This window comes from Mirounga leonina, unplaced genomic scaffold (assembly GCF_011800145.1).
Source record: "Mirounga leonina isolate KUSES-001 unplaced genomic scaffold, KU_Mleo_1.0 Mir_53, whole genome shotgun sequence".
NCBI classification, from domain to species: Eukaryota; Metazoa; Chordata; class Mammalia; order Carnivora; family Phocidae; genus Mirounga; species Mirounga leonina.
The window spans coordinates 4,296,423-4,322,785 of NW_023270807.1; the positions used below are offsets into that span (position 1 = coordinate 4,296,423).

Sequence of the window (26,363 nt, forward strand, 5' to 3'; positions counted from 1 at the left end):
CATGACCTGAGCTAAAACCAAAAGTTAGACGCTCAACTGACTGAGCCACCCAAGTGCCCCTTGTGTTGTTGATTTTAGTCATTCTGACAGGTATGAGGTGATATCTCATTGTAGTTTTGATTTGCATTTCCCTAATGATCAGTGATGTTGGGCATCTTTTCATGTGTCTGTTGGCCATCTGTATGTCTTCTTTGGAGAAATGTCTGTTCATGTGTTCCGACCATTTTTAAATTGGATTATTTGGTTTTGGGGTGTTAAGTTGTAGAAGTTCTTTATATATTTTAGATACTAACCCTTTATCAGATATGTCATTTGCAAATATCTTCTCCCATCCCATAGGTTGCCTTTAGTTTTGTTGATTGTTTCCCTCCCTGTGCAGAACCTTTTAATTGTGATGAAGTCCCAATAATGTATTTTTGCTTTTGTTTCCCTTGTCTCAGGGGACATATCTAGAAAGAAGTTGCTACAGCCAATGTCAGAGTTCTGTGTTCTATTCTTGGATTTTTATGGTTTCAGGTCTCACATTTAGGTCTTTAATCCATTTGGGATTTATTTTTGTGTATGGTGTGAGAAAGTGGTCTAGTTTCTTTCTTTTGCACGTTGCCATCTGGTTTTCCCAACACCATTTGCTGAGGAGACTGTCCTTTTCCCATTGGATATTCTTTCCTGCTTTGTCAAAGATTAATTGACCATAGAATTGTTGTGGGTTTATTTCTGGGTTTTCTGTTCTGTTCCACTGATCTATGCCTTTTGTTTTGTTTGTTTGTGTTTTCATCTTTGTTTTGTTTCAGCTTTCTCTCTGTAAATCATACTCTCCCATTATTCTTTGATCCCTCTTATTTTCTTTCTCCTTTTCCTCTGCCTACGAAACTCAGTAAACTCTGTAAACGTGTTAAAGTTGTATTATTTGTATCTCTGTAGTATATGTAATGGTTTGTTTACAAATTATTGAATAACCTTTTAGAAAAGTTTGGGGAGTTAGAGATTCTTAATTGCTAAAAAGGTCAGAGTTATATCCATAAAGATTGTACATAAGAACATTCTCTCTGGAATCTTAGTAGAAATCAATGTGAAAATGATTGAATTGGCTGCATTTTTATTTAAAAGCAACTTCAGGATCACATCTGTTACGTCGAACAAAGTACTTGATAACCTTGTTCCACTTCCTAAGTGTTGGGTAAGGAATAAATTACCAAATGGGAGGGAGGAAGAAAGCCAACACATCTTGGACACTGAGTGTGTGCCAGGTAGCATTCTGATGTTTGCAAATTTACCTCATTACCTGCTACTATTACTACCTGCCAGGAATTGTGCTAAAGGGCTTTTTACACATTGTCTCGTTTAAACCTCCCAACCCACTTAAGATCACTTAATTTATTTCTTAAAAAGGTGGTTCATGTACATGATACTAATTCGGAAGGGCACAGAAAAGTTCGTAAGGCACAAAAAAGCAGTCTCTCTGATGCTGGGTCCTCCAGTCCTCCAGTTCCTCTAACAAACCCTTGCTATTGGTGTCTTGTGTATTCTCTCAGAGATACTCTAAGCGTGTGTAAGTAGGAGAATATGTTTTATCTTAAAGGTTTTCCACAAAAATGATGACATGTTATGCATACAGTTCTGCATCTTTTATTAATGTTTTTTTAGAGTTTGTTTCATGTCAGTGGGTATAGAATGGCCTCATTCTTTTTAACAGATGTACCGTAATTAACCAGTCCCCTCTTAGTAACAATCCTTTTTCTTTTAATAGGCAAGTTCAGCCCTTTTAGATTTATTGGAATGACTGTATATTTGATTCTAGTTCTGTTTTTAATGTTTTCTTTAAAAGAAAAATCTTTCACTGTAAGGACTGTACTTGCTTTGGGAGTTGGGTGTTCATGTGTCTATTCTGATAATTGGGGAAGTTTGTTCTTTTTATTTTTATTTTATTCTAGTGATTACATTTGTAAGTATAATTTTATACCATATTTCTTGAGACATCTATTGACTGCTTACCATGATCAGTGATGGAATTAGTAGTTATATTTCCTGCCCTTTCCTTACCTGCTTTTAGTTGATTATATTATTTTTTAGTTTTATCTTATATCCTAAAACATTCTTATGCCTCTATTACTCGAGAGATCAGCTTTTAAAAAATGTTTTTATTTAAATTCAGTTTAATTGACATATAGTGTATTATTAGCTTCAGAGGTAGAATTCAGTGATTCATCAGTTGCATATGAAACCCAGCGCTCATTACTTCACGTGCCCTCCTTCATGCCCATCACCCAGTTGCCCCATCCCCCCAACCCACCTCCCTTGAGCTATCAGCTTTAAGTATCTTTTTTTTTTTTTTGATGTAGTGTTCCATGATTCATTGTTTGCACCCAGTGCTCCATTCAATACGTGCCCTCTTTAATACCCATCACCAGGCTAACCCATCCCCCCACTCCTCTCCCCTCTAGAACCCTCTTTTAAGCTTTATCAGTGAAAGACGAGAAAATCAATATACTTATTCACTCTGTCTCTGTCCCATTTTAACCTTTGCCAATTACATTGTTTTTACATTCTCTTCTCTAACCATAACACCTCAAATTTAGGAGTTAGTCATCAGACTAAATCCATTAAATGCTCTGCACCACTCCTTTAGTTGTAGTTTCTCCATTTAGCTCATTGTTCATTAAGTTTTTCTTCTCGTAATTTCTTCAGGAAGGAGTCAGGGAAACCATATTTCCTGAGTTCTTACATGTTGCAACATGTTTTTCTGTCACCTTTGTATTTGAACAACAGTTCGGCTGGATAGTCACTCTTCTTTTTTTTTTTTTTATTGTGACCTATTACATGAAACAACTATGTGGTATGATAACTTGAAGAATATCACAAAGTGAACCCCCTAGAAGTGAGCACCTCAGAAGCCTCCTTGTGTCTGTTTTTAGTCACACCTCTCTCCTTCCTTCCAAAATAACCACGTCCTTTTATGTTAATTCTTCCTTGCTTATGATGTTTCTACTATGGCTGCATCCCTAGATGATATAAATCCTTTTTGCCAGTTTTTGAAGTGTATATAAGTAGAATCATACAGTATTTACTCTTGTATTATTTGCTTGTTTTGCTCAACATAACATTTGGAAGATTCACGCACATTGTTACTTGCAGCCCTACTTCGTATGTTTACGTTGCTGTATAATATTCTATGATATGAACATATCACAGTTTATTTTCTGTTGGACACTTGGGTTATTTCTAGTTTTATGCTAAAAGGAACTATAATGCTATAAATAGTTTTGTATATTTCTCGTGACACACATACGTATTTCTCTTAAGCTACAGATTTGAGGGCAACCCTCTCGGGTCCCCTCCCTCTTCAAGAGCTTTGTACTATCACTTTACCATCATTCAATAAACCTTGTTTTGCTGCCCATCAAAAAAAAAAAAAAAGATTTGAGAATGAAAATACTGGGCCTTAGGGCATGCATATTTATTTCTTCCTGGATATGGCCAAACTGTTTTTGGAAGTGAGTTGTATCACTTAATACCCCCACCAGCCATGAGTCGGAGTCACTTGGGTCACCCTTCCCTTGATATCTGCTGTTGCTTCGCTGTCTTTTAGTCCAAGTGATCCTTTGGGGTAGGTGATGCTCCCATTTTACAGATGAGAAGACAGGGTCAAAGTGGTCATGTAATTCAGTGCCAGGTTACAGAGATGGTGGATGCCAGAATTGGCATTCAAACTGTGCTCTCTCTAGCTCCAAAGCCTGTTATCTTTCCACACTGCCTTCTTTACAGATAGGACTTCCAACAGTCAGGTATGTAGGGTGCTGAAACCCCAGTGGAAGATGAACATTCTCCAGAGACTTTATTGATTCGTTTTTAATTATTTTTTAAGTTTATTTATTTAAGCAATCTGTGCACCCAATGTGGGGCTCGAATTCACGACCCTGAGATCAAGAGTTGCACGCTTTACCGACCGAGCCAGCTGGGTGAACCTTCTTCTTCTTTTTTTTTTTTAAAGAGCAGGTTGTGGGGCGCCTGGGTGGCTCAGTTGGTTAAGCCTCTGCCTTCGGCTCAGGTCATGATTCCAGGGTCCTGGGATCGAGCCCTGCATCAGGCTCCTTGCTCAGCGGGAAGCCTGCTTCTCCCTCTCCCACTCCCCCTGCTTGTGTTCCTGCTCTCACTATCTCTCTCTCTGTCACATAAATAAAATCTTAAAAAAAAAAAAAAAATAAAGAGCAGGTTGCTATCCTTTGGTATGGATATAGTTGTTCTTGGAGGTAACCTGTTTCTCAAAGTCCCTTCTGATTTTGTAATGCAGATGGTACTTACCCAACATGTTTAGCTTCCTGACAACTTGCTGCTTTTTCTTTTTTCTTGCTTTTAGCATCCAGCCTGTGTATGGAGCACAACACCCTCCTCTGGACCCTCGACTCACCAAAAAGTAAGCCAAGATATTTTTCCATTCATGCATGTACTTCTTTTAATGAACATTCCCCTACTTTGTTGAAATGACAGTTTCTACTTTGATCTTTTCTAGCTTCTTCCCTCCTCTATTTTGGATCAGAAGATAAGCAATCTTCTTACCTCTAAACAGTCTATTACTAAGTGGGAAACTAACTCACATCAGAGATTTTGGTTTTCCTACATCAGAAGCTGGTTTATGCAGGGTTTGGTGTTGGACTGTGTTGTGGTGGAAGGATCTTTATTGATTAAATATGGTCCCCAAATTGGACGATTGATGACCTTCCTCTGGTTTCTGGGGTTCATTGCTTCTGAACATATACAGGTCTGCTACCTTTTCCTTACTTATGTTTTATGAGAATGAGGGCAAATAGAATATAACTGTAGGTCTGGCATTCTTCAGGTTCTCTTTTTCTCTGACACCCTTAAAGAAATCCAGCCAGACAGTAGAGTTAAAAGCTCCCTGGAGGTTATTTTCTCTAGTAAAATTCTAATAAATTATTTTCAAACACAATAGAAATGCTGGTTAAATCCGAGATGTGTGGGTGTGTATTCATACCCCAAATTATCACTTTATCACTCCTTTCTCTCATGGGCCATCATTCAGCCACAGTGAATTTAAATGAGATGTGTCCTCTGAGATTTTCTAAGAACTTTGGGTTCTGTCTCTGGGTATGCTAATCTTAGAGACTTATTTCTAGGAAAGCTGTAGTTTGTAGTGAAAGCTGAATGATTTAAGAGGTACGGGAGGCCTAGGTTTTCATCCTTTTGGGGCCTGTGTAATAATATCTACCCTTCCTCCCTTCACAGTCAAGGAGGGAGTAAAGATAATGTATATTAAAATATTTTGAATACCTACAAAAATGCTCCGTCAGATGTACATTATCAGAATTTTAATATTTAAAAAAGCAGGGCCAGGCATCCCAGTGGGTTAAGCATCTGCCTTAAGCTCAGGTCATGATCCCAGGGTCCTGGGATTGAGTCCCACTTCGGGCTCCCTGCTCAGTGGGAAGCCTGCTTCTCCCTCTCCCTCTGCCTGCCGCTCTGCCTACTTGTGCTCTCTATCTCTCTGTCAAATACATAAATAAAATCCTTAAAAAAAAAAAAAGTAACTTAGCTGAATATGTGGTGAACTTTCTGTAATTCTATCAACTCATTTTTTTTTTTTTTTAAAGATTTAATTTGAGAGAGAGAACACGAGTGGTAGGGGGAAGGGGCAGAGGGAGAGGCTGAGCAGGGAGTCCGATGTGGGACTCGATCCCCGGACCCTGGTATCATGACCTGAGCTGAAGGCAGACCCTTAATGACTGAGCCACCCGGTTGCCCCCCAAACTCATTCTTTTTGCAGTTTGGCCAGTATGTGGAAGGTATGGGCTTCTGAATGACTGTGGAAGTGTGACTCCTGTTCTTTTCTGTAATGCACGGGTTTTATATCAGAAACCACTAGAGTATAAGCTCTTTGAGGGCAGGGACTTTGTTTTATTCACCACTGTGCCCTTAGTCCCTGGAACAGCATGTGGCACCCAGTAGGCACTGGGTAAACATTTATGGAATGGAAGAGTGAGATCACTGCATTTACTTAGTCAGTGGGCTTTACTTCAGTGCTTCTTAGTTCGTACCTTGCTCTTCTTTGGGGGGCAGGGGGAGCATGTTTTCTGTGACATTCCCATTAAGTAAATGCATTCTGTTTCTTGGTTTTACCAATAAGAGACTATCTGGTCTGTTGGCCAGCGTAGCAGGCACTCCTCAACAGTCTTCCCTGCCCCTGCTGCTGCTTGCTCAAGAACCATAATTTTATTCAGCTTTTGAGCCGGTGAAATGTACTTAGAGCAGGTATCCGTATTAGTTTAAGCCTTTTATAATAATTTCTTGGTAATCTCAGTGACTGGCCTACTGTGGGCTTATCTCATTGGTTCTGGCCAGTGAGATGTAAAAGTCTCCTGAAGGAAGGTACTGGGAAAGATTTTCTGGTTCGACCAGAGAGATCATTTTGTGAAGAGAGCCTCTTTTTGTCTCCACTCACGTTTCCTGCTTTTGAATGTGGTAGTGGGAAAATGAGATGCTGGAAGCTTTAGCAGCTACCTTGTAACGTGAGGGAAAGGCCAAGAGACCTACAGAGACACCTGCCCAAGTGCCTTGACATCATGGTCTTGACAATTTAAGCATCGTAGTTGAGTATTCTGTTCCTTGTAGCCAGTTCTGTTCATGTCCAGGATTTGTTGATTGGTAGTAGGTCCATTCCAGTGTATTTTATAATGGCCTTTGATAAAAACAGAGCTAACCTAGAAATCAGTCCACCCACCCACACATAAGGCAGCAGAGTGTGCTGTCTTGTTTTATGTTCATGTCAGACTCACCACACCTTGTCTGCATCCGTTACTGAGTGAGTTTTCCCTGATTCTCTATTAAGGACAGGTCTTGAGGAATATTGCCATACCCCAGACTATCAAGACACATTTTATCCACTTTTGTTTTCCCACCTATTAGTTATATAAAACCACGAATGTTCTCTCTGATCATTCAGCAGAGTTGCAATCATACTTCCAATAGAAGTAATCACTTAGCTCTGTGATTTGGGAGGAATATAATTGTCACTGAATAAATTGCTTCCCCTTTACATGCACATGGAGGTCTGTTATTAGTACTCTGCAACATGGAACAGCATCTAGGTCTGCACGGACCATTTCACAATTCCAGATTGTTACTATAAAACATTTATTGCCCTTATTTTAGTACCTTTGTTGGGACATTTTTATTACTTTCTCCGCTACATGATTATCGTTCCACTTCAGACTGCCATTAGTTACTGCGTGGTTAATCCCCATCACAGCAGAAGCCTTTACGCTGGGTCTTCAATCATCTAAACTGCATGAGCAGAGTACACCGTTCCCTGTCTGGATATAGTGACTTCAATTTGCCAAATTATTACCATTAATGATAATATTGCCTGCAATAATTTTTACAGCTCAGATAAAACTAGTCTTACTGCAGAGTGGCCCCATTGGCCACTGGATGGTATGACAAGCTTCTAAATTTATTATTTTCTGAGTTGATACTAAAATATGATAGGTCCTAGTTCCGGGTTGCAAAGCTAGTTCACAGGAAGCCACCCTGGTTATTGTGATGACTGGGTTTATTTGAACGTTACTGAATGCCCCCACTTGCTTCCTGCCCCTTACCAGTGTCAGACGTTATTTTTCTAAATAAATTCGTGTCCTGTTTCTATTAAGTAAGCAGCCCTATCAGCAAAACAGTGTCATATCCATCAAATTACAGAGTGATCAATCCTTTGTTTCCTAACCAGCAGAGCCTGCAACCACTCTTGTTCAAAATATCCTTTGAGGGGCGCCTGGGTGGCTCAGTCGTTAAGCGTCTGCCTGCAGCTCAGGTCATGATCCCAGGGTCCTGGGATCGAGCCCCGCGTCGGGCTCCCTGCTCAGCGGGAAGCCTGCTTCTCCCTCTCCCACTCCCCCTGCTTGTGTTCCCTCTCTCACTTTGTTTCTCTCTGTCAAATAAATCAATAAAATCTTTAAAAAAAAAAATCATTCAAAATATCCTTTGGGGTTTGTGTTCCCCATTTAACAAGTTACCATTCACCAAACAACTAAGTTTCTCTCAGATGTGCCGTTTATTTTTTATTACGTTTTGTGCACTTCTTGAGTCTCTTTTTCTTCATCACTTTCTAGCTCCATGGTCTAGGGCAAATTACTTGACCTCTCTGAGCCTTAGTTCCTTCATCCATAAAAGAGAAATAATAAGACTCATGTCAGAGTTGTTGTGAGGATTAAATGAGGTCTTTGCCAAAGTGCCTTTTATTTTTAATTGTTAATTTTTTTTAGATTTTATCTTTATGTAATGTCTACACCCAACACGGGGCTTAAGCTTATGTCCCCAAGATCAGGAGTTGCACACTCCACTGACTGAGCCAGCCAGGCACCCTCAAAAGTGCTTTTTAAATGATAATTTGGCATTTAGTTGCAAGGAGGTGTGATGAAGGTCTCTGTGAGAGGCCAGCCTGGTTGTGAGTTTGATGTAGATCTGTTCAAACAATCTTGGCTAAACTTCGAGCCACACTGTATTAGGATGCCTTGGGTTGGTTATTAATTAGTTGGGACCATGTTAAAATGAGGCAGCCTTGGGGCGCCTGGGTGGCTCAGTTGGTTAAGCGACTGCCTTCAGCTCAGGTCATGATCCCAGGGTCCTGGGATCGAGTCCCGCATCGGGCTCTCTGCTCCTTGGGAGCCTGCTTCTCCCTCTGCCTCTCTCTCTCTGTCTCTCATGAATAAATAAATAAAATCTTAAAAAAAAAAAAATGAGGCAGCCTATAATCCAGAGGTACCCCCAGCTAGGATTACCTGGATTGGTTTTTTGACTGTGACTGCTGATGTCAAAAGGGAAGAGAGAGACTTCTCCAATGACTGTATTCCTGGATGTGGCTTCTTCCCATTCTGGCCACCAACATACACAGCCTGTTCGTGTAGACAAGAAGTGATTGCTACAAGGTGAGAACGCTGGGGCTCCCAGCTGTGCACAGTTGGGAAATTAAAGCTGTGGTGTCACATGCTCGGTTCACTTGGCAACAACTCTACCCAGGCCACGGATCTTACTAGACCTCTTTTTCTAGGTAGATTAGTTAAAAAGAGTGTATGCAGGCTCTCAGGTCAGGTAGACCTAGGTTTGAGCCCAGACTTTGCTGCCTGCTCATAACCTCAGTAAGCCTCAATTTCCTTATCTGCAAATGGAAATAATAATGATGATGATAATAGTACCTCATAGCCTTATGAATGAGCATTAATCAGAAAATGGGTGTATATAGCAGCACAGAACCTGGCACCCAGTAAATAGCCAATCCATGTTAACTTTTGGGTATGTGTAAATTTATATTATCTCCTCTGGAGAGAACAGAATGAATAAACATGGAAACGCTTCAGCTTTAAATCTTCCCCCCATTGTTGCTGGTCTGTAGATTTTACTGCTTTCTCTCAGTGGCAACCCAGGTACCTTTTCACTCTGACATGCCTCTTTGGTTCTGTGAGTGGTTCTCACCAACCTTCTGTCCTCAGACTCCTACCCCTTTAGGGGTATGAACCCCCTCCTCCATGAAGGCCTCTTTCCTAAGAACAGAGCTGACTTTTTTAACTGGTTGGTTGAGTTTTGGGCTTTGTGGAATAGGTATCCCTAAAATGATTTCTAGCAGCCTCAAAATGGTCTGCTTTGACTGTCTGTTTTTCTGTTGAAGGGAATGACATTCTTTCCTCCCTTCTTTGCTCTTACTGTGTTGGAATATGTCCTTCCAATTTCTATTTGCAAAAGTCTTCATCTGAGGAAATTCCAATTCTTAATCTCAATAGTTGACTTACACTGAATCTTTATCTGCTTCAAAAAATACAATGAAATACTTAAAATGCATAAAAAGGTGTAAAGAAAAATGTAACAAACCCTCATGTACCCACCACTCAGATGATTTACCTCCTTCATTTATATAGAAAGCTCAGTGTCAGTTAGAGCCTGATGCTCAGCACGGCCCGTCTCTTGGTATAGTGTTTTAATCCACTCCAGGGTGTGCATGTGCTTCAGCCAGTGTTAATTCAGCATCCAGCCGATTCTTTCACCAGAGTTAAAATTCAGCTTCTTGATTTGATGGCTTATTTTTTAAAAATCCTCAAAATATCAAGAGAGTATTTAGGATGGACACCTGGCTGGCTCAGTCAGTAGAGCATGCAACTCTTGATCTCAGGGTCGTGAATTCAAGCCCCATGTTGGGTGTGGAGCCTACTTAAAAAGGGGGGTGGGCACATGGGTGGCTCAGTCAGTTAGGCATCTGACTCTTGATTTTGGCTCAGGTCATGATCTTGGGGTTGTGAGATCAAGCCCTGTGACGGGCTCCATGTTCAGCAGGGAGTCTGCTTGAGTTCTCTCCACCCCTCTCCCAACCCCCCCCCCCCCCCCCCCCCAACAGACACATATGCTCTCTCTCTCTCTCTCAAAAAAAAAAAATAATTATAAATAAATAAAAATAAAAATAAAAGAGTATTTAGGAAACATCAACCAGAAAAAAACAGTAGTGAACCCACTCCATATCACTGTTGGGTTCATCATGTGCAATCTTGAGGTAAACATTGCCTTCAAAGAGGAAAACAACAATAACCATGGACTCCAATGCAGTATTTTATTGATGACAGATCTTACACATCTGCCTATTTGTTCTTTTTTTTAAAAGATTTATTCACTTTATTTTTTTTTAAAGATTTTATTTATTTATTTGACACAGAGAGAGAGAGAGAGAGAGCGCATAAGCAGGGGGAGCAGCAGACAGAGGGAGAAGCAGGTTCCCTGCAGAGCAGGGAGCCCACTGTGGGGCTGGATCCCAGGACCCTGAGATCATGACCTGAGCCGAAGGCAGACGCTTAACGACTGAGCCACCCAGGCGCCCCTGCTTTTTTTTTAATACAGATATTATAAAAATATATTTTTTGGTTCCAGTTTTCACTTTATTGAGATCATTTGCTAGTGTTATTAAATAGCCTGTAAGATGTGCTTTTCATTGGCATTATAACATTTCGTCTGGTGGCTGAACTGTAATTTATTTCATCATTTCCAATTTCTAGATGTTTATGTTGTTTTCAGTTTTTAACCAAAATAAGTAACACCATGATAAACTGCCTTAGAGCCTCTTTGACCCTCTGGTTATTCTGTTAGGGTCAGAGGTTATGATATGTATGTTGCCAGATTGTTTTCCAGAAGGCTGTACAGTATTACATCCCCCTCCCCACCACCCCCCCCACAGTATCAGATGGAGGTCCCACTGCATCTTGGTCAACACTGAGAAACACCCTTTAGATCTTTGCTAACTGAGCAGGTGCGAAATGGTATTTTGTTTCCAACACATTTGAACTGCTACATCTTGTAATCTGGTTTTCTCTCATCACACATTTTGTGTGATGTCTTTTCTTCCTTTACTCTGTCTGAGACCAGTGTTTGAAAGTAACGCCTCAGGAAATCTTATTCCTTTTCTGATGCTAATAGTAGGGACGTTGTGATGAGCTGTATGAGTTGTCAGACTGTATTCATCAATGTTAATAACCATTATCTCTCAGAATAAGCATTGGACTCCTCTAGGGAGATGAGATGGGTTATTAGACCGCCCACCTCTGCCCAAGAGGAAGAGACAGCGCCTGGAAATGGGGGAACTTCTGCTCTTCTGGCAGAGCCTTGTTTCCCTGCTAGGGTCACTGTATGTTGCTGGAGGAAACAGGCATTTAATGATGTCTTTACTCCAGTGCATTCCAGTCCCCGGGTGTAAATTTATATGAGGTTTGGGGTTCGAGGGGTGTTGGACGAGACTGAGTTAGAAGTGTCCCAACCAGCATCCAACTCTTGGTTTTAGGTCATGATCTCAGGGTCATGAGATAGAGCCCCAAGTTAGGCTCTGGGTCAGCATGGAGTCTGCTTAAGATGCTGTCTCCCTCTGCCTCTGACGTGTACGTGTGCGTGCACATGTGCTCTCTCTCTCTCTTTCTCTGTTTCTAAAATAAATAAATAAATCCTTAAAAAAAAAAAAAAAAAAAAGAAGGACTGTCCCAACTACATAGTCCCCTGGATCCAGAATAAGGGCCCATAGACGTTAATGGGGAGACAAAGAGGGAAAAAGTCAGGAAAGTAGGAATGGTCTGCATGACTCTTAGAACTAGGCTCTTTCATCAGTGAATTAATCTGGTATTTCCCAGACTTTAGTCATGTACCATCTTTACAGTTTTTTGCCACAGTCTGTACTATTATTTACCAAATGCATTTTAAAAAATGAACTTTTTAAAAAACTCAATTAGATTTATATTTTATTATTTTTTTAAGTATTTTATTTTTAAGTAATCGCTACACCTAATGTGGGGCTCTAACAACCCTGAGATCAAGAGCCGCATGCCCCACCAACTGAGCCAGCCAGGCGCCCCAGATTTATATTTTAAAGTAAACCTGTCACTTCTATAAATTAAAAGTAGAAAGCCAATTATCATTTGCCAAAAATGGAAAGTAACTTTAAAAAATAAATACAGCGAGAAACAAAACAATCTTTTTTTTTTTTTTAGATTTTATTTATTTGTCAGAGAGAGAGAGAGCACCAGCAGGGGGAGCGGCAGGCGGAGGGTGAGGGAGAAGAGGGCTCCCTGATCCCAGGACTCCGGAATCATGACCTGAGTCAAAGGCAGTCGCTTAACCAACTGAGCCACCCAAGCGCCCCCAAAGCAATCTTATTAATAAAATTCTAAGCCAGCCGATGTTGCTTGTAAATGTGTTGATCCTGAGGCTGCCCTCTCTTTGTTAAAAAATAGTCTTAAAGACTGAGTAGCACCACATGAGACCGTCTCCTCTCGGCTAGCAGAAGGGCTTTAACAGAATGGAAAAGGAACAGCTCGTTCATTCTGGAACTCAGTGTTTAATGCTGCATATGGACTACCTAAAATTATCTCTGGTTCTGCCAGTGCTTTATGTTCTACTCTAAGGAATAGGTTATGTTGCCGTAAGAGATTAGCTCTGGAATCTCAGTGGATTGACACAACAAAGGTTTCTTCCTTGCTCATGCTACATGTCCAAAGTTGAGTTGAGTGGGAGAGGGGGGCAGGCCCTGCTCCACGCAGCCACTCTGTTTCCCAGGTGAGGGAGGTGCCACCCTCTGGCTCCCCGCCAGTTACCAAGGTAGAAGAAAGCTTATAGAGAGAACTCACACCTTTCTTGTCTGCTTTGGCTTGGCAGTGATTAGCCTCACTTCTCTCCTCAGACCATTGGCTGGAACTAGTCATCTGGCCTCACCTGAGTACAAGGGGGCTGGAAATAGAGAGGAGCACATGGGATATTTGGGTGCATTGCAATCTTTACTACATCTGTATCTGTAGCATAGTGCTGGTCCAGATGTGTCTAGATGAGGAATGGATATGAATGGGTTTTTTTGTTTGAAAAAGTAAAGACTGTGTATGAGGTAATTTGTCATACTGGTAATATTAAGCAAGTGAACGTGGTCAGACGTATCAGATCATTCCTTGGTAACAATGTCTCCTTTATTAAAGCTTCATCAAAGAACGGTCCAAAGTCAACGCAGTTCCTTTGAAGAGTAAGAAGGCCTCCAGTTTCCATGAGTTTGCCCGGAATACCAGTGATGCTTGGGACATTGGTGATGATGAGGAAGAGGACTTTTCCTCCCCTTCTTTCCAAACTCTAAACTCAAAAGTTGCTCTGGCAACCGCAGCCCAAGTCCTGGAAAACCACAGCAAGCTGAGGGTGAAACCAGAACGCTCCCAGTCAACAACATCCGATGTTCCTGCCAGCTACAAGGTCATAAAGTCCAGCAGTGACGCTCAGCTGTCCAGAAATTCCAGTAAGTCCATCCTGTTCCCCTCTATAGCCTCAGCCTTTTCAGCAGAGTGCATTCTAAATACACAGTTTTTCTTTAGGGCATCACTCAGATCTTTCACTGGATGATAAACGTGAAAGCTCAAGCCTGTCGTACCACATCAGTGACCTGATGGGTCATAGGCTGTACTTACTCCTCCCACCTTGATGGCTCTCTGGGGCTTCAGTTCCTGACGCCCAGCGTTGCCTGCCATTCTCTTCTTCCTTTCCCAGACTTTTGCAGTTTGGTTGCTTCACTTTGCTTTAGACGTGGTCAGGTTTAAGAATATTGACTGGCGTATGTAAAGCTGGTGGTGGCTGAATTCCACAAACGTTTGGCACTGTTGGCTGGCCTCCTCAGCCCTGGGGAGCACCCGCTAGCATCGGGCTGGCTTTTTCCTGCTCCCGAGGGATGGAGCAACGTGGGCCTGCAGGCCCTGTGTCGCAGCTCCCTGCCCATCAGGTGGGAGGGGTGGGAGGAGACACCCCTCCTGTTTCTTTTTTTCAGCAATTGGTCAAGGTGATGGTGGCTTTATCCGATGTTTGGGGACCGTCAGTGTACTCTTTTTAGCATCCATGGCTGTATGTAATGTTGCTCTAAGGGGTTTTATGGAAGCCAGTTATTCTGAGCTGGAGAGGGAAGTGTCATCATTCCAGTGAAAGTTAGAACAGCTGACTGGGAAAGGGTGAAAAGGAAGCGGAGGAACGGCAGAGCCCTGGAGTGTGTCCCGACTTGCGTTCTAAGGGAACAACTTCTCCAGTTTCAGAATAAGCACATGGTCGTGAAATTAGGCCCTAATGCCTTTAAAATTATTCCACGGCCACTTTCCATCACGGACTCAGGGCCATGCCCACATGGGCATTCGCTGTTGGTGGACGGAGTGGCCATAGCTGTAGGCTCTTGGAAGTGTCTGTGTGCTGTGACTGAGGGTCTCCAAGGGTCCCATTGTGAGGGAGGCCCCCGCCACAGCCTCTAATGAAGGTGCTGCCCTTATGCAGCCAGGACCGTCCAGAACATTCCCTTTATGAGGGTCCCTTCTGTGAGCATCATCCGTGAATCTGGGTATCAGAGGTTCACATCGCTCTCTAGGCCCCACGTGTCACAAGGCACCCCAGCCGAATACCCTGTGGCAGGCGTTTCCGTCAGCCCTCTAGTTGTGCGGGTTGCGGAGTGTTCATCATTTAATTCTTGTTGTGACTACTGGTTTTTAAGGCCCAGACAGTTGAAGAATATGAAACAGCTATGGAAGGACAGTCAGAATTTAAAACTGAGTTTTCTTTGGAGTAGTAAAATAAATAAGGGTTTTGGAGGCAGATAGACCTAAGGTGACATCTCAGGTCTCACTAGCAAATCACCATTAACCTCTCTGAGCTGCAGTTTCGTCCTCCGTAAAGGAGTACCAAATCCCTACCGTATGTTGTAAGAATCAAATGAGAGATCCTAGGTAAATGTGACCCGCCTGATGTCTTAGACATAGTAAGAGCTCAGTAAATGTCAGTCCGTCACCACTCTTCTCTCCTGCCTACCATCTAGGTTAGAAATGTCTAGAACCAGACGTATGGTTCTGCTCAAGTCTGTATTCCTGTTGTTATTTCAATCATATCCCAGCAGGATTAAAAGCTGGTTCCTCTTGGTGGGAAATGTGGGAGCACAGAGGAACTTTAGCCTCCCCAAACAGGATTGTGCCGTGGCTCTTGATCCTCCAGCCCTTGGGCTGCCGCGTGGGGCCTGGGGTCTCAGGCCAGCAGCCACCTGTTTTTATCACACACGCTCTCCTGTGTCGTCATTGCGCACGTGCTCTGTGATGTGGAAAGGGAAGGCAAACGCTGCCTTAGGCTCTGCTGCCCCCAAACTCAGTATTAGGCATGAAGGAACGTTCTAAGTTGGGGTAGAATGGAAACATTTGGTTTCCCTCCGGAGTGGCCAAAAAAGTGCTCAGAGTTGCTACGGCATCCGGAGTCTCTGTGAGCACGGAAGGCGCCTTGGGAGGATGTGATCACAATGCAGCCCTTCCTCCGGGCAGATGCGTGGGGCGCAGCTGGCTTTGCGTCACCGGCCGCCCCTCAGCGGGCACCTTCGGGCACCCCGCCTGCGGCACAGACACGCTTCTGGCGGCGGGGCTGGTGCTGGGCAGCCAGCGTGGGGCTCCTCCGAGGCCATGCTCCACACGCCGCCTGGTCTCCTTTTCACTCTCGCAGGTGATACATGCCTGAGGAACCCGCTCCACAAACAGCAGTCACTCCCTCTCCGACCCATCATCCCCCTGGTTGCCCGCATCTCGGACCAGAATGCGTCTGGGGCGCCCCCGATGACTGTCCGGGAGAAAACCCGCCTAGAAAAATTCCGTCAGCTTCTCTCCAGCCACAACACTGACTTAGGTGAGTCCCCGTGAGCCCCCTGGGCAAGGTAGGAGCTCTTGGTGACTGGAATTCTCACAGAGAGACCTGGAAGCTATTGCTCTTTATTCTTCCTTCTTTTACTTTTCCAGCATCACCTGATCTGATGCCCATTGCAGTGACATGCTGGTATTAAGTCAGAAGTACGTTACTAGAAATTAGGGACCAAATTAGGTGGGACTGGATTCTGTGGCCCGTAGACCATAGTGCAACTCTTCTGGCTTCCGTCTCCCCTACTTCGAGGCAGTTCTGACTGAAACCCACACTCACTGGTCTGCCTTTTCCCCTCTACGTCTGCTCTCCGAGCTGACTGCATCACCACCGCCGAGCCGTGTCTTGGCCACTCTGCTGCTCAGGGCTGCTGTTCGGGGCTTCTTCCCTGTGCTTGTCGGTAGCCGCTGCTGGTGCTGGTGCTGGTGGTCTTTCTTGAACGGTGGGAGGAATCAGGCAGTGCTGGCTGAGGTTCGTCTTAGGGCCTTGGTGGGAAGAGCTAATCCAACACAGCTGTTATCTGTTTGCAGATGAACTGAGGAAGTGTAGCTGGCCAGGGGTTCCCAGGGAGGTTCGACCTGTAACCTGGAGACTCCTGTCGGTGAGTTCTGTCCACTGTGTAGAGAAGCGTGAGCCTCACACAGCCCTTCTTACCTGATGAGGTTAGTCTGGACACGTTCATCTTACTGCATAGACTTCTCCAGTCCCAATGGGTACGGCAGATCTGTGGGACTGTCCTCTTATTTCTGTGCATGAAGAAACACACTCTTGCAAGCTTACTCACACATGTATAGAGGAGCACCGCTTTTCCCTGTGGTCACAATCTCACATTCTCAACACCAGGGAGAAAGAGTGTAGTGAGATGGGGATCCCGGCACTTGTTTGGGCCAGCTCCCACGTTCCCTGGACTTGCCTCCTTTTCCAGTAGGAATAACCAGAGCAGGGGAGAGCCACTCTGCAGCCGTGAAGGGCTGAGAAATGGGCCTCCCTCAGAAGCCTGCACTAGTCCTGCTTTCCCTAAGGACAGAGCACTGGGCCAGCCCCTGGGATAGGGACACTAGGATTTCCTGAGCTGGTCACATTCATTCATCCATCTAGTCAGGAATGATTAAGGGCCTGCTGTTTGCCGGGCACGGATAGGTGGCCATGAATAAAGCACAGTCCCCGCTCTCCAGGCACTGGCCGTGGGATGTAGTACATAAATGTCTGCGAGAGGAAGGGCCTCTCTTCCTGAATGCTCCCCGCTCCCCAGTCCTGCAACCGTGTTATCAGTGCCTGGGCCACTTCCAGGAAGGGCAGGTGCAGTGAAGAGTAGATTTGGTGAGAATGGAAGGGGAGCAGGAGATGCAAGAATGGAGAGTGGGATCTAGACCAGGGGTGAGGAGGGAAGTTGGCCTGGAGTTTGGCGAGGCAGCAGGCCCCTGCCAGGAGTTCTGTGTCTGTGCATTGTCGCTATGTCCCAGATTCCATTCAGCTTCCTAAGCTGGGAATTCTGACTGTTACCGTGGAAAAGATTATGTGACTGGCCCGGACGTACATGGCTCGCCACTGAGATGCGTCATCGAGGTGGCCGTATTGCTGGGATTCTTGGACGTATTACCTTCACACATGCAGCCCTCAGAGGCCCCGACTTGGGTCCAGTTCCTTCCCGTTGACCTACATTCATTGTTCTGCCGAGCCAACTCCCAGAGCTCTGGAGTGCAGGCCCGCAGAACGCGCACCCCATGCGGTGTGGGGCCACGGGTGTAACCAACCCTGGGAAAGCGGGCCTTGCTTCATCTGCCCACATGTGGGGCTCGTTGAAGGAGGAGAGCACAAGCACTGGGTGGCCCAGACCCAAGAAGGGATGACTCTTGTCCTCTTGGCAGTTGTCCTTCCATTCCTTCCACAGTTTATAAGCCACTCCTCAGGCTAAAATAAAAAATTAAGGATTCATCCAACCAACCTGTGTCCCCATCTGACCAGCAGTCCTGTTTGTAGGGCTATCTTCCAGCAAACACCGAGAGGAGGAAGTTGACCCTGCAGCGGAAGCGGGAGGAATATTTTGGCTTCATTGAGCAGTATTATGACTCTCGAAATGAGGAACATCACCAGGATACCTACCGACAGGTACAGTCGTCACCCTTTTTGATTACTAGTCATAATGGTTTGTCTCCTGGGAGTACTGTCATGGTGCAGGATTTCCAAGTCTTCCGGCTCTGATGTGCTGGTTAAGAATTAAATTTATTCCTAGAACTGCTTCCCCTCTTTCTAATGAATAGCTCTGATTTTAGCCATTTTAAATAGATTTTTTTTTTTTTTTTGGCATTAATCACTGCAGTGCTTCTCAGACTTTAGTGTGCATACAAATCACCTAGGATCTTGATAAAAGCCCACCTAAGGATTATGATAAAACGCAGATTCTGATTCAGTGGGTCTAGGGTGAGACCTTCACTTCAAACAAACTCTCAGATGGTGATGGTGCTACTGGTCCCCAGACGGCAAGTAGTAAGGATCATGGGGCACAGAGTGAAAGATGAGCTCGCCCGGGAGGGGTGCAGTCCCTCTGGACCGTGTGACATTAGTATGTCCTTCTGGCAGCCGTAGCGCCTTCTCAGGGCCCCCATCTGTCCGTCTGTCTGCAGGAACAGTAGTTACCAGCAGGCTCGGCAGGGAGTGTCCCGTCATCCTCACAGCTGTCCCTGCAGCCTGCTGAAAGAGGAGGGGAGGGAGAAGAAGGGGAGGGGGGAGACCTCAGCAAGCCTCGGGAACTGAAGTAGCCTCTGCTGCCGCCGACACAGTCCTTAGGGTCGTCAGACTGGGTGCTGAGACATCCTGAAGCTGAAACCAACCATAGTGATCTCTTTGGTAACAGAAGTGAGGACTTCCAGTGCCAGCTCCCTTGGGCTCCCCGTCCTGGCACATGAATGCAGCCGTCAGAGCCCTTCCAGTCCTTGGCGACTGTTGAGGAGGAAGATTCTGAAGGAGGGGTACCCATTTTGATCATACCTGTTGAGTAAGTGCCAGCCCAGAGTGAAACAGACTCCAGAGCAAGAGGAAAAAGCGGTTGATCCTCTTAGGTTGTGAAGCCTATTGCTAGTCGATGTGAGGGGTTTATTTGGGGAGGTTTCCTCACTTTCAGTAAGCTCTCGCTCTCATGGAAATGTATTCCAGATGGACAGGTGGGTTTCACTAGACTTTTTTGGTGTGTCTGTCACTTCTTTCTAAATATAAAATGTGCTCTCACTCTTACTCCCTGGATTCCCAGTTCCTAAGAAAACAACTTCTCAAAAGAACAAACTGGCATTTGTGTTTTTAGACCTGACTTCTCTTTTTCAGATTCACATTGACATTCCAAGGACAAACCCGCTCATTCCGTTGTTCCAGCAGCCACTTGTACAGGAGGTGAGGGAAGTACTTGACGTTCTGGGCCCTTCTCCCCAGCCCCCTCAGCCCCCTCTGCCCCGCGGTAACCCCTGCAGTGCCTGTTCCGCACGGCCGTGCCCTAGGCCTCCCTCCAACCGTGGGCAGGTTGACGGCCGATTGTGGTAGTGCCTCATGTTCAGATATGGAGCTGTGGTCCCTGCAGAGCACATTCTTGGGCTTTCTCATCTGCTCTTCTTAACAAACCTAGGGGCCAGGTAGCGCTTTGAGAAGTTAAGGGACTTACCCGGAGTCTTACAGTTACCTGGGAGCAGAATGAAGACGAGAACCCACACCTTAGAATTCCTAGTTCTGTGTTTGCTCTACTTTATCACACTGGGGCGGTGTTTGGTTTTTATTGCAATAAGTATACATAACATGAAAGGTACCATTTTAACCGTTTTCAAGTGTACAGTTTCAGTGCCATTAAGTATTCACACTTGGACAGCCGTCACCACCACCCATCATGAGGACTTCTTTGCATCTTCCCAACCTGAAACTCTGCACCTATTAAACAATAATCCTTCATTTCCCAGCAACCACCATCCTACTTTCTGTCTCTGTGAATTTGAATATTTCGGGTACTTCAAATAAGTAGGATCCTATCATGTTTGTCCTTGTGTTACTGGCTTATTTCACTTGGCAGAATGTCTTCAGAGTTCCGTCTATGCTGTAGCAGGTGTCATAATTTCCTTCCTCTTAAAACTGAGTAATAGTCCTTGTGTGTGTATAACACATGTTGTTAATCCAGCCGTCCATCCATGGGCATTTGGGTTGCTTCCCTCTTTGGGGTATTGTGAATAACACTGCTGTGAACATGGGTCTGTACATACCTGTTTGAGTCCCTGGTTTAAATCCTTTTGGGTATACGCCCAGAGGCTGAATTAGTAGTGATATCGGGAGACCTAACAGGCTAGTGAAGCACATGGAAGGTCTCAGTGGGACTATTATTTTTTGACCCAAGCAGTAATTATAACCATCTTGAGATTAGGGATTTCCTTAGCAGCTTCACAGTAGCTAGGACACTGAGTGTAAGTGCTTTCTGAACTCTGTTTTCAGTTATCCTCATATAGAGAGGGGTGGTGATAACATGGCTCAAGATAATTTCTATTTGACTTTAGATTATATTCATAATTTTATTGGTGGGACCCCTCATAACTTACCAATAGCTTAAAGACGATTTTGAGGGTGACACCATTATTTTACCTCTAAGATTCAGCTCAGAGGAAGGTAAAAATCCACTGAGGATCCCTTTGTGTCTCTCATTGTTTCCACAGCTCAGCCCTGCTTATTCCTCACTTTAACTTGGAGATGTTCAGCAACTTCTCTTTTACCTGTGCATGCTGACTGTAAACTTTGAGACAGGGAAAGTAATTTGTTGAAAATGCTTTTCCTAGTAGTGGAACATGAATACAAAGAAGGAAACTCAAAGTATATTCTTTCCATTTTTTCTTGAATCATCTTTACATCTAGCAGGCTATAGTCAAAGAGTATTACTTAATCCTTAAAATGCCAACCAGGGAGCAGGGAACTAACACTGAATATTGAAAGACTTGCTTTGCATATCTGAAAGATACTTGAGAATTGACTATAATAAGTCAGAATTACCCGCACAAGTACAAGAGGTACAAGAAAAACCTTTAGGGATTATCCTCTTTGCTCCTCTCTACAAGGCAAGATTATCCCAGACTGTTTCTCTGTCATGAAGATTCCCTGGTCTCCCCTGGTAACCAGGCCTGGTGCTCTTCAATTTCTATGTCTTCAGCATCTTCACTTGTACAGTGTGTGTGCGTCTGCATTGTCCCATCCTTTTTTTTTTTTTTTTTAAGATTTTATTTATTTATTTATTTATTTATTTATTTATTTATTTATTTGACAGACAGCAAGAGAGGAAACACAAGCAGGGGGAGTGGGAGAGGGAGAAGCAGGCTTCCTGCTGAGCAGGGAGCCCGATGCGGGGCTCCATCCCAGGACCCCGGGATCGTGACCTGAGCCGAAGGCAGACGCTTAATGACTGAGCCACCCAGGTGCCCCTGCATTGTCCCATCCTGACCAGAGAGGGACTCTCACAAGTCTCCTGACCATGAACCACTAGCTTCCAGGCACTTGGCCATTGTTAAAACCAGTCAGTTGGGATTTGTGTATTCACAAGGAGCTGATAGCGTGGAGTAGAAGCCCTGATGAGTCCTTCAGAACTAACAGAAACGCCCAGACAGATATAGGCCACCGGGCAGGGGCTACTTGAGATCTTTCTGAGCATGGTGGGTCTAGCTTGAGCTTCTGTTTCAAGGGAGGTAGGAAAGAATTTAAAAGGTTCTCCATTAGCATATTGGGCCTAACACAGGTGAGGATGCCACACCCTTCCCTCGGCCCCAGAGAGCAAGTGGGCAAGTCTAGTGGAGGCAGAGAGGCCATCTCGCTTCCAGGCCGGGCTTTGTTCTCATTGCCTGTAAGGGCAGGAGTGTAGACAATGGGTGTGTTTCTCAGCTCCCTCTGCCAGCTGGAAGGCAGATGCAACATGGGGGCTGCAAAACATCCTTTATTGTGTCTCTAGATTCTCTACTTCTCTCCTATGCTAGCTCACCAACTCCAAAACCATACAAGCATTTCCTTGCTATTGTTCTCCCTGGGGGTGGGGGTGGGGGTGGTTCTCCCTTGCACCTGACCTCTGAGAAGGCCTCTGCAGTCTTTCCCAGAGCCCATGCGCTGTGGGGGCCCACTCATCTCCCGTACCCCCGTCCGCGGTCACCATCAGCTCTGCCATTCCTCTGATGTGGCTCCTAGAGACATAAGGCAGCCCAGTCAAAGCCAGTGTAAAGAATTTGTTGAACTGGGGAGTTGCGGTCACCAGGATGAAGCCAGGAGATAAGCAGCATCAGAGAAGATGGGGCAGGAGGCGGAGGGAGGATTGAGAGGGCCTAATGAAGGCAGAGGGACCCCAAAAATCTTTTCTTTCTCCCCACTGTAGGTCTCTGGCCTCTTGTGGCCAATATACTTAACCCCAGCAGCTTTTCCATGGAGTTCCAGGCTGATTTCTCTGTTCTCAAGGTCCCAGCTGTAGGATTAGGTTTATTTGACTTCCTGTCCCCAGCGAATGTCCGGGTTGCATCCTGATACACGAAGTGACTTCCTGCATTGACAGTCTGTCCCTGGCTCCCAGTCAGGCGGGGCTAGAAGTACATCTAAGTCTATGTTTCTTTCCGTCTCCGTGGGGAGAAAGAGCGTGGTGGAGAGGGTGTTTCCTCTTCACTTCCTGTGATGATAAAGATTTAGAAAAGGTATCAGAACTAAGGTGTTCTACCATCTTGCTTCTGGATATGGAGAACCAGTTATTTACAAATGAGAGTGTGGTGGCCCGGTCAGTGCCATCCATAGCAGACCTTCTCCTCAGCCATTTGTGTCACTGTCCTGCCCTTTTTCCACTTTTAGATCACAGTGACTGCCTACTGCAAAGAGAAACAGAGGGCAAGAACTGTCCACCCCTGCTTAAAAACAACCAGCTTCTTAGAAACTTTCTGCGTTTTTATATACTTCCTTTGTCCCACAGTAGTTTTAGAATTTAATAAAAGTTTGGCCGCATCCCTGAGTTATGTTGTGAGGTGGGCAAGTGCAGGGAGGGAGCGTATCCCTATGCTTAACAGTCATGTCTTCTTTCTCATTTTCCTAGATCTTCGAAAGAATTCTATTTATCTGGGCCATCCGACACCCTGCCAGTGGGTATGTCCAGGGAATTAATGACCTGGTCACCCCGTTCTTTGTCGTCTTCCTCTCAGAATATGTGGGTAAGAAGCATGAGTACCAAGTTGAACAAACTATTGCTGTTTCTTCTCTGCGGTGTGTTTGTTTTTCCCAAGAGTGCAGCCAGTAGGCATGTCTTGCTAAAAAAGAGATCGTGGCCCTCGAATACACAGCTAACCCTGTTTTGACAGCAGCCGCAGCCTGGAATTAGTTTCTCTCTTGAGATGGCCACAGTTCTCACCTGGAAACGACCTGCACAGAAGGACCAAATGGATATCTTTATGTTCTGCCATACACAGATGGTTCGAAGCTTTATTTGAGGTCATTTTGGGATTGTTTGATTGGCCTTGTCTCAAAGGCCATCCTCCACGAAAGCTGGAATTTTAGATTGTACATGAGGCCTTCACACTTGAGTTCACATGCTGTATCTTAGCAGCAGGATGTGCCCGTGTAGAGGAGGAAAGCTGGGGGCACCAGAATCGAGCTCACGTTGGAGGTAACGGAAGGGGCCGAGGAGAGCTCCAGGACCTTGATTTCTCCCGTCCTCCTTCGCCTCTTGCCCCATTAGGTGTTTGTCACTTTGGATAGAAGGAGTGGGTATCATGGCGGCAGTTAAGTTTTCTTACAGCTCCAGCCTCCTCCTCTGGCCAGGCCTGAATTAGGCAGAGTCTTAAAAGGGGTTAAGGATCCTCCCCTTCTCCTTTTGGTTTCCTCAACCTCTTAGGCTTAGAGATTCACAGGAAAACCTATCTGTCATGTTGGTTCTCTCAGCCAGTTAAGGGGGAGCTCATGAGGAAATAAGAACGTTGGAGGGGTCTCAGAACACCATCCGTGTGATCCCCTCATTTCACCGATGGGTCGTGAGATGCCCTGCCTCCTTATTGGTGGCAGAGCAAGGACTAGAACCCTTTTCTTTAGGCTCTGGAGGCGGTGGGTTATTGTGGGTTTTGGAGGAAGCCAGTGCAGGGGGGAGGAAGGTAATGAGAAATAGACCGGAGTAGAGCCCCTTGGAAGGTAAGGGCGTAAAAATGTCTCACTTGATCCATCTCATTGTTTTCTGATGGGCCTCAACGGATGGCGTTTTGGTCTTTTATGAATGAGGCAGTCTCTGAAAAGTAAGGCAACTGAATGACACCATCCCTAGTCCCCCTTAGTGGCAGCAACAAGGGCAGAACTGGGAGTAAGGTCACCCTTGCTCACTCAACCAGGGGATCCTAAGCAAAAGAAAGATAAGTTAAAATGTAGCTACCAAAAGCATATAAATAAAGCTTTTGCTATAGGACTTTTCATTTTCCCTTCACATTAATAAGTCAGCTTTCGGAGGCAGCTTAATTCTCTGTGTTTAACTTTATTAAGAGCAGTGCAGCTGATCTGTTGGGATTTGGGGGTAGTTTCTTGCAATAGCACTTTTCTGAAATAGTATTAAAGGATGAGCCTAGAAAGGTATTAAGCCATTCATTAATCGACATTTGGAGTGTAAACGCTGGCGTGAAATCTTGGTAACAGTATTAAGCCAGTTTGAAATAATCCGCAGCAGCTGCAGTTATAATTGGATGTTTAATTATCCTGTTAGCTGCCACTTATATTTTGTACCAAATTTTCCTTTTCTTTCTGTAGGCATAACGCTGTGGGTCCCACCAAGCACTGTGCCTTTCTTTGATAGATGTGACTGCGTTCTGATCTTGGTATTTGTCAGCACCACCTGCTCACCCGCAGTGTTTACGCAATAAAGCGTGGGCTTCTCCGCCCTTCCTTGGGGCCAGTCTTGGTGAGGCTCTACCCAGTTTTACTTCTGCAACAGACTTCAGAAGGGTCTTGGTACCTCCTCGTAGACTGAGGAAGGTGGGGTCCATTCATTTTTTATAAAAACTTTAATTAGGTTAAGTTTCAAACATTTGTAAAAGTAGAAAAATAGCATGCCACAAATCTTATCTCTCACCCACCTTCACCAGCCAGTCTTGTTCCATCCCTGCCTCTGGCCATTTTCCACCCTTTCCTCTTTGTGAATTATTTGGAAGCAATATCAGATATCATATCATTTCATCCATAAATATTTTTATATGTACCTCTAGAAGACAATGATTAAAGAAACCCACAGCCATAAATGCCCTATTAACAGCTAAAAAGTTATAATAGCTTCTGAGTATAATCTAATATACAATCAGCATCCACATTTTTCTCATTCTCGTGAGACTATTAGACTATATGTCTAATAGTTTATTTGAATCAGGGTGCAGATTGGGTCCACACGTTCTAATTGGTTGGTGTGTCTCTTAAATCTCTCTTATTCCATCAGTTCCCATCCCTCTTTTCCCCTTAGGATTCTGTAGCTTTAGCACCTTGTTTTTCCAGTTTTCAACCTGGGGCTTTGCCGTGCCAACCGGTGATAACAACCTGATTCTTAAAGCACTTTACCATTTTGCAAAGCACTTTGACATACTGTATTTCATTCAGTAGGCCCCAGTATTTCTTTAAGGTAGGTGTATCAACTCAGTTTACAGGTGAGAAATTCAAGGCTCAAAGATTTAATGAGCTTTCCAGACTCAGACCCAGGTCTTTTGACCTTAATACCTGTCCTCTTTATATGATTTGGTGGTGTTTCAACTTAGATTCCTGTTCTTGGACTTCTAATGGCTCCCTCTACTCCATTCTGTGCCCCAAAGAGGGCAGTACCTTTCTTACTGCACCTTGCCTTTAAAAAAAAAAAAAAAAATTGTGGTAGAAGTACATGCTCATTAAAAAAATCAAAACGGGCGCCTGCTTCTTCCTCTGCCTGCCGCTCCCCCTGCTTGTGCTCTCTCTCTCTCTAATAAATAAATATTTTTAAAAATACATATTTCTCTGAAAGAGAGTCCCAGAAGTGAGATTGGTAGTCCTAAGAGCATGCCAAACAGGTACTACTAAATCACATTCCAGAGAAGTTTATACCAGTTTATACCGCAACCACTAATGTGTGGGTGCACTTTTCTTCGAATCCTTAGCAAAACTAGATATGTCAATCTAATCCTATTTCTGCAGCCTGG

General features: G+C 44.5%; 1 protein-coding gene across 2 annotated transcripts in view; it reads left to right on the forward strand.

Annotated features, from left to right (window-relative positions):
• Positions 1–26,363, forward strand: part of TBC1D22B (TBC1 domain family member 22B) — a 73,872-nt gene that overhangs the window by 11,971 nt on the left and 35,538 nt on the right. For both annotated transcript variants that reach the window (XM_034991669.1, XM_034991668.1), the window contains exons 2-8: positions 4,355–4,411; positions 13,491–13,798; positions 16,012–16,191; positions 16,731–16,801; positions 18,181–18,309; positions 19,519–19,584; positions 23,270–23,384. In XM_034991669.1, coding sequence (XP_034847560.1) covers positions 4,355–4,411; positions 13,491–13,798; positions 16,012–16,191; positions 16,731–16,801; positions 18,181–18,309; positions 19,519–19,584; positions 23,270–23,384 — 926 coding nt within the window. The remainder of the gene's footprint in view (positions 1–4,354; positions 4,412–13,490; positions 13,799–16,011; positions 16,192–16,730; positions 16,802–18,180; positions 18,310–19,518; positions 19,585–23,269; positions 23,385–26,363) is intronic.